Source organism: Lynx canadensis, chromosome A2 (genome assembly GCF_007474595.2).
Source record: "Lynx canadensis isolate LIC74 chromosome A2, mLynCan4.pri.v2, whole genome shotgun sequence".
Lineage (NCBI taxonomy): Eukaryota > Metazoa > Chordata > Mammalia > Carnivora > Felidae > Lynx > Lynx canadensis.
Genome location: NC_044304.2, coordinates 84,516,978 through 84,531,602, shown reverse-complemented (window position 1 = coordinate 84,531,602; position 14,625 = coordinate 84,516,978). Strand labels below are relative to the sequence as shown.

Genomic DNA, 14,625 nt, shown 5'->3' with positions numbered 1-14,625 from the left:
AGAGCCAAAGCATAAGAGACTGTTAAAAACTGAGAACAAACTGAGGGTTGATGGGGGGTGGGAGGGAGGGGAGGGTGGGTGATGGGTATTGAGGAGGGCACCTTTTGGGATGAGCACTGGGTGTTGTATGGAAACCAATTTGACAATAAATTTCATATATTGAAAAAAAAAGAAGGATAGAACTGAAAAAAAAAAAAGATAACGGGCCTACATTAAAAATGGAGTGTAATCTACTGATATAGAAGTATTATACTATAAATGCTGATTATATTTTCACTCTGTAAGATATCACAAATGGCTCTCCTTGGCTCTTTTGGGGGGAAGGGGAGATTTTATTTTACTGGCACTTGAGATTCTAAGAAATCCTGCTTGCTTTTTTAGTAAAGATTTATTGGTTCACAAATCTGAAAAACAATGGCAGAATGGCTTTAGATGTGGTTTCACTAGGGCTCTAGCTTCTTTCTTTGGAGTTTTGGGCTCTGTTCTCCTTAGCAGGGAGCAGGAATCAGCTTTGTCCTTATGTCAACCATTGTCCTACTTACAAATGGCTGCAGAAGTTTGCAAAGATATTTGCAACTCAATCAGCTCTGATAGAAAGAAGGTCATATCTGGTTCTCTTTGTTCTTCCTGTAAACCCGAGTTCCCATTTTGTATTATTTCCCTTTTGACTAAAACACATTCTTCAGCATCTCTTCACAAGTGCAGGAGATCTGCAGGCAACAGCTTTTCCCAGATTTTATTTATCGAAAGAATGATCGAGTTCATCTTTATTTTTAAAGAATATTTTCACTGGATATAGAATTCTGCATTAACTTTTTTTTTCACCATTTAAAAAAGTCATCCCATTATCTTCTGGCCTCCATTATTTCTAATAAAATGTCATCAATAACGATATCCCTTGTTCTCATGACATGATGTCTTTCTTCTGTTTTTCTTTTTTTTTCCTCCAAGTTTTTTTCTATAGCTTTTGGTGTCAACAGTTTAAATATAATGTGCCTAAGGGTGGCTCTATTCAACTTGGGCTGTATTCAGCTTGAGTCTCACTGCATTTCTAGATGTACAACATAATATTTTTCATCAAATTTGGAAAGTTTTCAGCCATTATTTCTTCACATATTTTTTTCTTCTCAATCTCTCCCTACTGTCTGTTCACAGCTCTAATTGTACGTATATTAGAAGGTTTAATAATGTCACATATGCCCAAAAGACTGTTCACTTTATTCACTCATTTTTTTTTCTGTGTTCTTGCAAGTGGATAATTTCTATTGATATGGCTTCAAGGCATTGACTCTTCCTTCCTTTTTTTTAAGTTTATTTATTTTGAGAGAGACAGAGAGCACAAGTGGGGGAGGGGCAGACAGGGGGACACAGTATCTGAAGCAGGCTCTGTTTTGACAGCACAGAGCCTCATGTGGATCTCAAACTCAAGAACCATGCGATCATGACCTGAGCTAAAGTTAGATGCTTAACCCACTGAGCCACCCAGGTGCCCCTCTTTATTCTTTCAACTCCAGTCTGCTACTAAGTCTGTGGAGTTAGACTATAAACTTAGCAAATGACACCTGGATTTGCTAAGTTTGCTAAGTTTAACACCTGGATAATTTTAATTTCTTTTTCTTCTTGCCTATTGACCACACATTTCTCCCCTAAACACACACACTCTCTTTCTCTCTCTTTCTCTATCTCCATATATAATGATTCTCATTGTTGTTGAATACTGGACATTACAGGTAATATTTTGGCCTTAGGTTCTGTCTTCAGGGGAAAAGTATTAATTCTTTTTCTGGCAGACAGTCAGCTAGAATGGGTTTAGACTTGTTTTACTCTTTGTTAACTATCTTGTGCTCAAGGTAAGTCACTCTAATTTAGCAGGGCTCAAATTCCAAACCATCTCCCTTATATGTCTTATCAGGTCTTGGTTACAAGTTTTGTTCGGATAGCCCTAAACTTAGGTCTTACTCTAAAATGTGGCACTTACTCTCATAGGCTCAGGCTTTTCATGTTAGTTGGATGCCAGCAGTTTGAAGAAGGTGTTAGTGAGATCTGTGTACTCTGGTAGGGCCAGAGCTCCCACTTCACCTAGGATTGCTCCTCCCAAAATTCCTGAAACTATAGTTTATCTGTTCTGGTGTCTGCATAGTAGCTGCAAACTGTTAAGCCCTGGGAGGTCCTATCCTGCAAACATATATCCCAGGTATCAGCAAAAAAATCATGGGGAATTTCCACATGGACTTCTGGAACCCCATTTCTGCACAGCTTTGTCTGTCTGATACCACGTGCCACAGAATTACTTTGCTTCTGTTGCCCCAATTTCTTACATCCTGCCTCCTCCTCTCAGTGGGACCACCATGCGCTACTACCTGGACAGCAGCTCTTTGAATCTCTGTTGGGAAATTTTTCCTAGGCAGAAAGTGAGGAGATGATTATTATCTTGTGAAGATTATCTTGTGAGTTTTTCTTCTTTTAGTCATGTGCTATCTACTATCCATTACTTAGAAAGAATTACCTCATTTAGTTTGTCAGTTTCATAGTTGTTTACTGCAGGAAGGCTATTCCAGTATCGGTTACTTCATCATGGCCAGCTGCCATATTGCCCTCCAGAAAGATGTTTTGGAATGTATTTCTACCAAGTGTTTGAAACAACTATTTTCTTATATCCATGCCAACCCTAGGTTTTATCATTATTTTAAGATTTGCAGATTAAGTGGGTATTTTTGTAACTTCATATATACAAACTTTAAAAAATATATGTACTTTTTCATATATATACTTTATATACAAATCACATATATCTTCATAATTATATAATATAATTTTCAAAATGTCTAAAGCTTTTTATTATAATTTGCTTGGAGACTCTCCCAAAGTATTTTAGTACATTCCAATTCAGTAATTAATTTTATTTATTAACAGAAAATATGTTTTTAAGCTAAACTGAAGCAGAAAGAAAATTAAAAATTAACATATGTATAAAAAACTAATTTAGTAGTCTCTTTTTTTGACAAATACAACTGCCAAGAAACAAAATAGCGTACAAGGAATTGTATTGTTCATATTCTGTGATTTGCAAATGTTTGAGCAGATATGTATTTCTTCTGTAAAGTTTGTTTAAAATTAACACTTCTAAAAATTATAATAAGTCTGTGATCTGACATAGGAAACAACACCCAAATTTTCTAGGAGACTCCCTAGGTGATTTTGAGTGAGATAGTTTGAACACCACCTTTTGAGAAACTATTTGTTCAACAGAATATGGTCTCTAAACCTGAATGGTAGTTTCTTAGGAGTGAGATGACATTAATGGTGTCAGCAAATACACTTGAAAGTCACTGTATTGAAATTCTGTATTTTCTTTACACTGCAGAAAAATATTTTAACAGTTCTGAAAGGTTCTTCAGCAAACAGCAAAGAAACCTCTTTAACTTAGGTTAACCCAGTACTATCCAAATTTACTTTACCCTACAAACTTTTTACACTATTGCACTTTAGGAGATGCTGAATAGATAGCATTTGTTGATACTGCCTTTCCAAGGGCCTCCCCTCAAATAGAGATATTAAGATGCCTTTGATGACCCAGTGGGATTCTAACTGCCCTAAGGACTGTTGCTGAAGGTTGTCAATATCACAGCACTTAAATTACCTTTTCACATTGGGTGTGAAAAGCTCTGCTAAGTGTGAGAAATTGTGCTAAATGACCTAGTTCAGAAGTTTCTTTTCTCTTTCCCTTTTTCTTTTCCTTTCTTTTCTTTTCTTTTCTTTTCTTTTCTTTTCTTTTCTTTTCTTTTGGTAAGAGGAGAACATTCATGAATAGAATTGCCACTTTTTAAAAGTATGTTTGATAAAACCATTAAAAGAATGTAGCAGTTTGATAACATAACAGAAAAAAATCTATTATGAATTCATATTCCAACTAACATGAAAGAAATCAACCAACTGGTAAGATCTAATTATAGAAACTTACAAGGTAGGATGTCTAGTCATTTGCCCTCATTTATATATAAAGCTTTCATTTGTCACACACAGTTATTGCAGGTTTGGGGGAGCTTCAGTTGTTTCTTTATTTTAATAAACAAATGCTTCAAAAGTTATGATAAAGGAAGAATTGCCATTTAACAAATATACTGATTTTATCTTTTATAATACTAATTTTAATAGTAAATACTACCACTGATTTACTTGCAATAATTGGCTCTGAAATCATATGTAGGGCTGCTTGGGCCGACATCTAGAGGCATCACGGTGAATATAGAGGAAAAAGAAGAAAGTCTTGAGTATATGCCTTCGGAATTTGTGTGTTTCTTAACTAAATTGAATAAGGCCACTCCTTAGCAGGTACATTAATTACCAAAACCTAGAATCAGATTAGCTACATAATTTGCAGAGCCTGGTGTAAATTGAAGAATCAGAGTCACTTGTTTAAAATTATTAAGAAGTTCAAGGAGGTGACAGCAAAGCATTAAACCAAGTACAGGTCTCTGACTGCAAGACTTTGAGGGACTGAACAGGTCTTACAGCCAGAAAGCCAGCCCTGACTAGATTATTTTGACAGATTAGCAATTGGGGGAAGGGGTCTGACTAGATCTGATTAAAGAGGCAGTGTTCTCCCAGATCCCCAGGTGAGCAGTGGCAAGCAGACAGTTTGGCACGGCCATTTCCAGTGAAACACCCTCAGGATTATATTTTAAATGAGACTCTGCTGATAGATAGACAAAGGACTATTCAAATGACCTGCTGGGTGATGAGCTATGTTTGATCACTTGTTTGAGACAGCCAACGTTTACTGTGCTATAAATGCAAGCTGTTCTTTTGTCTGCAGACAGTGGAAAGGTTTAGGAATAATATTGCTATGATTCCTTGTATTAGAAAGAAAAAAAAATCCTAGATGGTATAAAATGTATATATAGCAGGAAAGAAGCTTTTCTGGGGAATTTTCTTTAAGGATTCAGTGAAACAAAAGAAAATTAAAATTACTAATGTGGATTGGTGAGTCTACTATGTTATCTTTGTATATAGGTTTATATCATGCAAATCACTTATAAAACTTGTCCTGCTTGATTCACATCACAATGCTTCAATATATTCAAGGTATGACTATTATCTGTATCTCACAGATGAGAAAATTGGGGCTTAGAAAAAAAATGTTGACTCCAATAATGTCAAAAATTTAGTAAGTGATTGAACTATAAATAAAAAATAACTTGTACTTATTGAGGGCATACTATGTAGCAGACATCATGCTAAGCAATTTCCATGTATTATTCATTTAGTTTTTATTAGTCAGAACTCTTTTAACTGAAAGTGACCTTATATCTTCCTTAATCTAGTTTAAAATATTAGTGTGTTGTATGTGTGTTTGTGTCTGTGTGCGTGTGTATGTTCAACTGAGAAGGGCAGAAGGCAATCTCAGACATAACTGAATTTGTGCTTAAATGATGTTTTCAGGAATTTATCTCACCCTCTTTCAATTCTACTTTCCTCTGTATTGTTCATTCTCACATGGAGTCCCTGCATGTGGTCAGAAGGATGGCCCTGCTCCTCCAGATTTACAAGTCTTTAATAGCCCTGATCTCACAAAGAAGGAGGTTCACAAATCTCTAATTCCCAGGGAAGGCTGGGCCCTGACTTGTTTCTGTGCCCACTCCTTCATGAATCACCAGGGTAAAGGAATACTCTTATTGGACAGGCCTAAGTCATGGCATCTCCCTGGAGCTGGACAAGAGATATACACACCATTCCTTAACTGTATAGATTGAGAATGAGAGAAACACTAAAGTGTTTTCAAAAGATGTTTCAGGGTGTTATTATCAAAAGAAAGGGAAGTGATTGAGGGTAGGCCTTAGATATCCATTACAAAGGTATAATTATTATTTATATTTACACACAAGCAAACTGAGGCTTAAGGGAAAAAGTATACTCGGCTTCACTGTAAATGTATGATAGATATGGAGCTTACCCCAAGGAAATAAAAGCAATACCTCAAATTCTATAAAACAATAGAAAGGATTTATGTTTTGAGTATATTCAAGGAATGCCATTCTCACTACCCTCAGAAAGCAGACATTTGATAACTATATTATCATCTTCAAACTAAAAGGTACAGAGATGGCTTTATGTAGACATAAGTAATTGGAAGTTTTATGGATATTCTGGAATGTGTATCTTTCAATGACTAACATTTTAATGGGAACACACTTACTACTTAAAAAACCATAAATTCTAGACCATAAACTGTTGAGTGCTCTGCCTATTTATTTTTGCATCCATACTGGATATGGCGCCTGACACGCTGAAGGCACTCAGTAATTTTGTGTTAAATCAGTGAGTGAAAATGGGTGGCGGATAACCCAAGTCAACTTAGTTATTGACCTCAAAAGTGTTTTCTATATGGGAAACTGAAGGATTTGTATGTCTTGAAAAAAAAGCTGTAGACATCTACCATGACTGCATTTTGAGAGTAACTATCCCATTAACATGGGTCTACTTAGGGAGTAGCCATTGGCAATTACCTGTGTATTGGCTCTTCTCTGGTGTCAAAACTGAATGAAAGGATACTTAAGCGTTGACAACTGATCGGTCTCTAAATACTAGTATATGTTGTGCCTTAGTCGAGATTAAATTGGACCAAATTAGACGTATGTCTTCAGAATCTGAACTAGAGACAGTGGGAATCAGGCAGTTTGTAATGAAGGCAGAAATATAAAGATATCCAGAGTAGAACCTTGTAAATAGTGTAGAGTTAGGATATTTTTTCCCCTGGCCGCAAGTACTAGAGATCCTGACCAATCATCTAAGTTGTTGATCAACTACTAGAACTGTGTGTGTGTGTGTGTGTGTGTGTGCGCGCGCGCGCGTGTGTGTGCGTGTGTGCATCTAATGTTTATTTTGAGAGAGAGAGCATGAACAGGGGAGAGGCAGAGAGAGGGGGAGACACAATCCTAGGCAGGCTCAGTGCTGTCAGCACAGAGCCCTATGTGGGGCTCCACCACATGATCTGTGAGATCATGACCTTCAAAAATCAAGAGTCAGATGCTTAACTGACTGAGTCATCCAAGTGTCCCTACTGCTGTGTCTTTTAAATAGTCCAGTTTCAGTGAGGTGTGGCATTTGGTAAAATAACTACATAATCAGGTAAAATTCTGAGCACCACATTTTAAATAGGATAATGCCAATCGCACAGTGCCCAGAGAAAGACAAGCAATAAGATTTGGATTTGAATTTGGATAAGTATACCAGAAGTGAGTGCTCATGCTTAGACCAGAAGAAATTATAAAGATAAATGTGGAGGGATGTAAAAAAGAGATTGAATGCATTCTTGGTAGCCGTAGAATAAAGGGAAATCAATAAAAGAAACAGAGCAGTAGATTTAACTGAAGAAGAAAATTTTCAACCTTTTGCTGACTTGTGAAAGATGATCTTGGACAATAAAATTCTGATAAGATATTATAGATTAGATTTCATTAGATAGAGATTCTTCAATGTAAGGAATGCATTGTCCAATTTTATGGACAATTTTCTTTTCTTCTTCTTTCTTAGAAAGCTAAACTAATTATTAGAGGTGAACTTAGCATAAAATTTAGAGTTCCTCTTTGTAATTGTTTGGGGGAAGACACAAACAACTCTTTTTGTATTTTTATATTATTTTAAAAGGCTTCCCAAATTACATAACTTTAAGGTCTCATGAAACCTAAATTAATAATGATGATTAATAACACCACAAAGATTTAAAGCTATTCTATTCATATTTGAATCCACACATTTGAATGACTATTCTAATTTATGAATATAAAACTTTAATATATGGAATTCTAGTAAGAACCGATATATTCATTTGTGATGTACTGATGAAAGTTGAACCAGTGTAATGAAGAACGCTGCAGAAATGCTAGCTCATAAGTACCAGTACATGCCTAAAGGTGGAAAAGTAAAGGAACTAAAATGGATGTTTATTTTCTTCAATGTCAGAATTAAATAATATATTTTTATCATAGAGCCAGACACATAGTGGGCATCCAATAAATATGTTTCTCTCTGGGGATCTTGCATTTCTATGATTTTATTTGAACTTGATTTTCAAATACAAATGTTACCAATTTTTGAATTTGCTTATTTTTTTGCAAGAATTTCAGACAAGTTGACAGTCAGTTTTATTTGTTAGAAAAATATATTTTTATCTTAATGGCCTTAAAATAAAAGGGAATCTACTCATCATTACCAGCACAACAAAAAAATAACTAAAATAGAAAGACAAGCAATAAATAAAGTGATGCTCTAGCTTTTATTGCAAAGGAGTCAAAAGCATGTATTGCTTTATCTTTTTATTAAACCATTTTTATAGCCGCTCTTTGGGTAATATTTTATAAATGGCATGAATAAAGTGTGTGCCTATTTGTTGTGGATTCTTTCAAAAGTAATGATGATTTGTGTGAAATATGGCTCACATAGTAAGTTAAAACGTTACGTTAAAAACAGGAGCCAGTTGTCTCATTTGAGAATATTAATTCTTTTCAGAGCTGATAGTTTTATCTTTGGGAATCCCTGTAATCAGGATTCTTTTTCATGAAGTTTTATTTGAGAGTATGGTTACACAGTTTCTGCTCTGTCTCTGCTCAAGAAAGAGGTCATTGCTGTCATGAAGAATGGCTACAAGCTGCAGCAAGGAACCATAAACCTCTGTTGTGACCTCTTTAAAAAAAAAAGAAAAGAAAATATAATGCCTATGATAACATGATTTAAAACAAAGATATTTTAAAACAAAGATGTAAAAACACTCTCATTCTTCATACACGCACATACACGTGCTCACACACAATACTACACAAATCCTGACCTAGCTGTTACAATTTCAAAGTTTTTATTTTAGGGTTTTTGGTACATCCTATTCCCTTAGAAGTTTCCAAGGCTCTTGGTGATGAATTGTTAATAGAAATTGGGGAACACCTGCAACCATACTCATCCATTTTAATTGTGACCTGTCTCTGCACAGCATCGCCCAATGTTTTTCACTTCAAATTTATACACACGTTTACCGATCTTCCAAGAAAATAGTACCAATTGGTATCAAATTTAGAGTTTGGAACTTCTAAAATCAGGTGCTCATACTTTGTATCCTCACAGGGCACAGGGATTGGTCTGACAAAATCTCTAGGTCTTGTTCTTCTGTACAAACATTTTTATTATAATTAATAGGTTTTAATTTTTTAGTTGGTAACATTTTATTTAAAATTGTTTTTTTAATCTTTATTTACTTCTGAGACAGAGCATGAGTGGGGGAGGGGCAGAGAGCGAGAGGGAGACACAGAATCAGAAGCAGGCTCCAGGCTCTGAGCTATCAGCACAGAGCCCGACGCAGGGCTCGAACTCACAAACCGTGAGATCATGGCCTGAGCCAAAGTGGGCCACTCAACCCACTGAGCCACCCAGGCGCCCCTTAGTTGGTAACATTTTAAAGTAGAGTTTATTTTTTACTAAGAATTGTTTGAGGGGCACCTGGCTGGCTCAGTCAGTAGAGCATTTGACTCTTGATCTTGGGGTCATGATTTGAGCCCCACGTTGGGTGTAGAGATTACTTTTAAAAAAGTAAGAATTATTTTGAATCTTTCAATTTAGGTTGATAAGATAGAAACTATCAATGTGAAATGTGATCTTTTATGTCAGAAATACTCTTGCCTGTGGAATACAGACCACTTTGAGATGTGAGATTTGGGAATTAGGGATTCATCACTAAATGATTAAAGTCCTGTACAACTCAATTTAAATAAACTCTTATTGACATTTCTCATCAGAATTTTTAAATATTCCAGTATCTGTTGACCATAATATATCTTTACAAATTATACACCCACAGTTACATGTTCATACTTAAAACTAATGACTTGATGCTTATGATACAGCTCATTAATTATTGTAATATTGTAATATTTTGTATTGTATTGTAATATTGTAATATTTTGGTGAGGAAATAACATTTTTACTATATCATTCATTCACAAATTTGCTTTAACCCCACGTTGCCGAATCTCAACTAATTTCTTTTAAACCGAAAATGTATGTGATTGGTAGAGTGGCAAAATTATATGTCTATAAAATGCTTATGTGACATATGAAACTATTTAACTAAGAATATTGGCATAAATAACATTTTCTGTATGTATTACATTTATTTGGGTGTCACTCAAATAAATTGAGTGACAATTTATTGAGTGACAAATAAATGAGATTGGGGCAATCTCATTGGAAATATGAGTAAATTTTTTTCTTTTTGCTTCAGTTTATTTGGACCATCTGATTTCATATTTTCCCCTGAATTTTAAGAATATCCAAAAAATTCTCTCAAATGTGTGTATATGTGTGTGAAAACAGTAGAATTATTCTGTAAATAGGTGTCCACATCTGAGATGATAACACATTTATGTTTCTGCTTTGAAAATTATTTTGAATTGCGAGTTAAACATTTTATTGTGTCTGAAATCTCTCGTGGCCACAGATCAAATGTAAATTTCTAGTGCTAGTGCTTATAGTACAATTATAAAAATTCATTTGTGAATTCATCTTTTTTCTCAGATAATCAAATCATTATGTATCAGTGTTAATGAAAACCTGGGAGTGTCTTTATAACATTGGTTTGGAGGTTTAACTAATATTCTTAAGGGCCAAACTTACAATAATGTATTAATATTTAAAGAATACACTCTTGGTTCAGAAACAGAACTTTTGACTTTATAAGACATTCAGACATTCTCTTCTCTCATAGTTCTGACTGTACCAAATAGGTACAAAATATAAGATGTTCTTATTAGTTCAGTCTGAATTATATATTACCTCAATTTAAACATACGAAGTTTGAAAAAATATAAAATAAAATAAACATGAAATTTGGAATAAAATTAGAATGTGGCAAATGGTAATAGTTGAATATACATGGTGTTTTCTTGATGACTAATTAATTACATAAATAATATTCTAAATTCTAAGCCAGTGGGTTTGTGTTTAAATGTCTTTCTTTCCTACATTGCATTGAGTTTTTGTTGTTTTTTTTTTCTTTTTTCTTTGATGCAGATCGAGGCACTGTGCAGAAGGTGGTGGTTCTTCCTGCTAATAGCTCTTCCAGGGGTGAGCTCATTCTGGAGGAGTTAGAAGTCTTTAAGGTTTGAACATCTCTTTTGTTAATCTCGGAACATGCGTGATGGATGGAATTATTTCATCTTAGCGCCACTTGGGAGGAAAAAATACTTGATAAAAGATCAAATAAATGTCATAAATGTTTGAGGGTAGGAAACGCTAGATAAAGTGAGAAATATAGAGCAAATATTTTACTGAAGTGTTTTTTTTTATACATTTGAAGTTATCTTAACATTAAAAGATTAGTTTTTTTCAGCGATTATCACGACTCCAAGAATTTTGGTCATCATTATTTTTATAAATGGGCTTTTGTGGTCAAGGTCTAAAAAATTTGCCGTGAAAGGGCTTTTATCATTTGCTTCACAAGCCGCTGAAACTTAAATGCTTTACATTATTGATTGTTAGATAAACTTTCTCATAATTTTTTATCCAGGAATTTTAAGAAAAACTACTTTGCTTTCTCTTGTTTTATTGCTTTCAATTCAGATGTCACTCTGGTTACATAAAACAAATGTTGTCTCTTTACCACTCAAAACTCATGTTCTGCTGAACTTGAGATTTCATTATTGTTCTCTTTGTTCTTAAATGTGGGCTTAAAAAAAAAGGAAGAAAGAAAAACAGTATACCACAACAATAAAAAGGCACACAGAAGGAAGTTCATTCCTGAAAGACATAACCTGCTCAGAAAAAGGTGCCTGTTCTTTATGTATCTGTGATCCCGGAGAGCAGATTTGTGGTGTTCTGCACACCCTTCCTTCCTTAAGATGAAAGTCATTGAAGTTCGAGTGGTTTATGTGATAAATACTTGGAAAAATGGATAAAACACAGCCAGAAGATCTGTTAGGACTACGAAGATACTTTACCATGGAATCAATCCTATTGCAGACTACTATTTCCAAATTAATCAATTAAGGGAGAAAAAAAAAAAGCCCATGGATATCAAAAGACCAGAGTCAGCCTTTATTTTTTTTTAATATTTATTTATTTTTGAGACAGAGGGAGACAGAGCATGAACGGGGGAGGGTCAGAGAGAGGGAGACACAGAATCCGAAGCAGGCTCCAGGCTCTGAGCTGTCAGCACAGAGCCCGATGCGGGGCTCGAACTCACGGACCGTGAGATCATTACCTGAGCTGAAGTCGGACGCTCAACCGACTGAGCCACCCAGGAGCCCCCGGAGTCAGCCTTTAACAGTACAATTAGCACTGTAGGACTCCCATGAGCAGGCTATTGCTGGGTCAGTTAAGTTGCTTTGCTTAGTTGAGCAGACTCAGAATATATTAACTTATTAATATATGGGAACATATATTACTGAATTTATAAGCATGTAAGTGATCAAGATGCATTTTTTGGGGTTATGCTAATAAATTTTAAATTTAAAGGAAAACATTTTTTTAAATAATCAAATGAAATCTGAGGAACTCTGGCAATTTTTCCAGTATGTTATTAAATTTACAATTTTGAATGCTAGACTCACTTTGGCATAAGGTTCTTCATAATTAGCACATTAATGTTGTGCTTACCAAATGTTAACTATGTACCTTCAAGTGCTTTTTCTACGCCTTGCTTTATAAAAGAATTGATCGTTTCACTAGATTAACCAAAATTGCATTATAGATAAAATATGTTTTCCTCATTCGATTCAATAAGGACAACTTGGCTTGGCCAAAATAGCAAAGTACTTTATTCTGGAATTTTCCTGAAGATAGCAAAAATTATTATTGCAGAGCTTCATTTTTAATTCTGAAATATCAGTTTTTAATAAGCAGAAAACTTTAACTGAGTTTGACACAAACCCAAACATATAAGTTATGGAAAGCTCTTAAAGAAATGTGAGTCATTCTGATCATGTGCTAACTACTTATGGTCTGTTATATAAGTTATGCTGGTGTTATCATCATGAAGAATAAACTCTCAGTGGAAAAATAGAGTCAGTCAAGACTAAAAAAAGTTGAGCTTTCTTATGGAACCCTATGCCAGTGATTGATATGGCTAAACAGAGACACAGTTACCAAATACAAGTTACTTACTGTCTTCAACATGGTATTTGTGTCATATTTTCTGATGTGAGGTAAAAATAACTGGGTGTGTATGATATACTGTGATTAGCACGTGAGGAAATAATGCATTTGAACTGAAACAAACTCCTTAGCTAAGTGTCACCCTGATATATTGCAGAAAACACAATGTAACTTTTAAAAACCAGACCCTTTGTTTATTTTATAGAGTGCAGAACCATAATTTCTTCTTTTAATCCTCTGTCCAGAATATTTCCTGAAAATACATCCAGCTTCCTCAAACTTAACTTATATAAATTGCAATATGTTTTGTATGTGTGTGTGTGTGTTTCTAAACAATGATCAAAACCTGTGGCAAATGAATGTTTAGATATATTACCATTTTCTCTTTTGAACGTGTGTAAGAACACATACCTCTAGAAACGAAATAATTGTAGGTACAGTTAATTTTGAGTGCTTGCTCTCACTGGAGCTATTCAAATGAAACTTCACAGATATTTATCAGGTTATCGCAAGTCTAATTTTGAAAGGAAGTATATTTTGTTTAAGAATAAAGTTTATGAGGGGCGCCTGGGTGGCGCAGTCGGTTAAGCGTCCGACTTCAGCCAGGTCACGATCTCGCGGTCCGTGAGTTCGAGCCCCGCGTCGGGCTCTGGGCTGATGGCTCAGAGCCTGGAGCCTGTTTCCGATTCTGTGTCTCCCTCTCTCTCTGCCCCTGCCCCGTTCATGCTCTGTCTCTCTCTGTCCCAAAAATAAATAAACGTTGAAAAAATAAAAAATTAAAAAATTAAAAAAAAAAAAAAAGAATAAAGTTTATGAATAGAGTGACTTTCAAAAAGGATTACTATTTCAGAAAATTCTTAGGTACTTTCACTAATTCACATTTATCAAGAGGACATTTTCTAACAATATTTCTTTGTTTGCAACAGAAGAATTAATAAGCATGATTCGTTCTAATACCTCCTTCCAAAGCAACCTCTGGCAGGTGCAAGGTAGTATCTTATGCAGATAGTGCTTCTGCTGTGGAGGAATAACATGGGGTACCATTCCACAGCATCTTACCCACCCCATTCAAGCCTAAGTTTTATTCATTGGGTTCAATATTCCAAGATGTAATTTTTTCAATTCTTTCAAATTTCTCAAATTTTTATTCCTTTTCTAATGACTGTGTTGATCATGTGTTATAATTGCTACTTTTTTTTTAGTTTAAGCATAGATATGTGTCACAACCCATCTTTATCACCAGAAAAGGAAATGTAGTTTATAGACAAGTGTTGCTAAACTTTGAAAGTATACATGCATATATAGAGAAATGATGATTTCTTGAATTTTAATGGAAAAGAGAACATTTTAATGTAAATATTTTTAAAGAATTATTTTAACAGCTGACCCCCCCTTTTTTTTTAATTTTCAGAATCATGCTCCTATAACAACACTGAAAATTTCATCCAAAAAGGTAAAAACAACCCCGTTTTTATTTTATTTGCATGT

The 14,625-nt window shown here is 34.8% G+C and overlaps 1 protein-coding gene across 1 annotated transcript in view; it reads left to right on the top strand.

The window, feature by feature from the left end:
- Positions 1-14,625, top strand: part of SEMA3C (semaphorin 3C) — a 176,241-nt gene that overhangs the window by 139,883 nt on the left and 21,733 nt on the right. The window contains exons 13-14 of the mRNA XM_030307851.2: positions 11,056-11,144; positions 14,549-14,590. Of these exons, the coding sequence (XP_030163711.1) occupies positions 11,056-11,144; positions 14,549-14,590 (131 nt within the window). The remainder of the gene's footprint in view (positions 1-11,055; positions 11,145-14,548; positions 14,591-14,625) is intronic.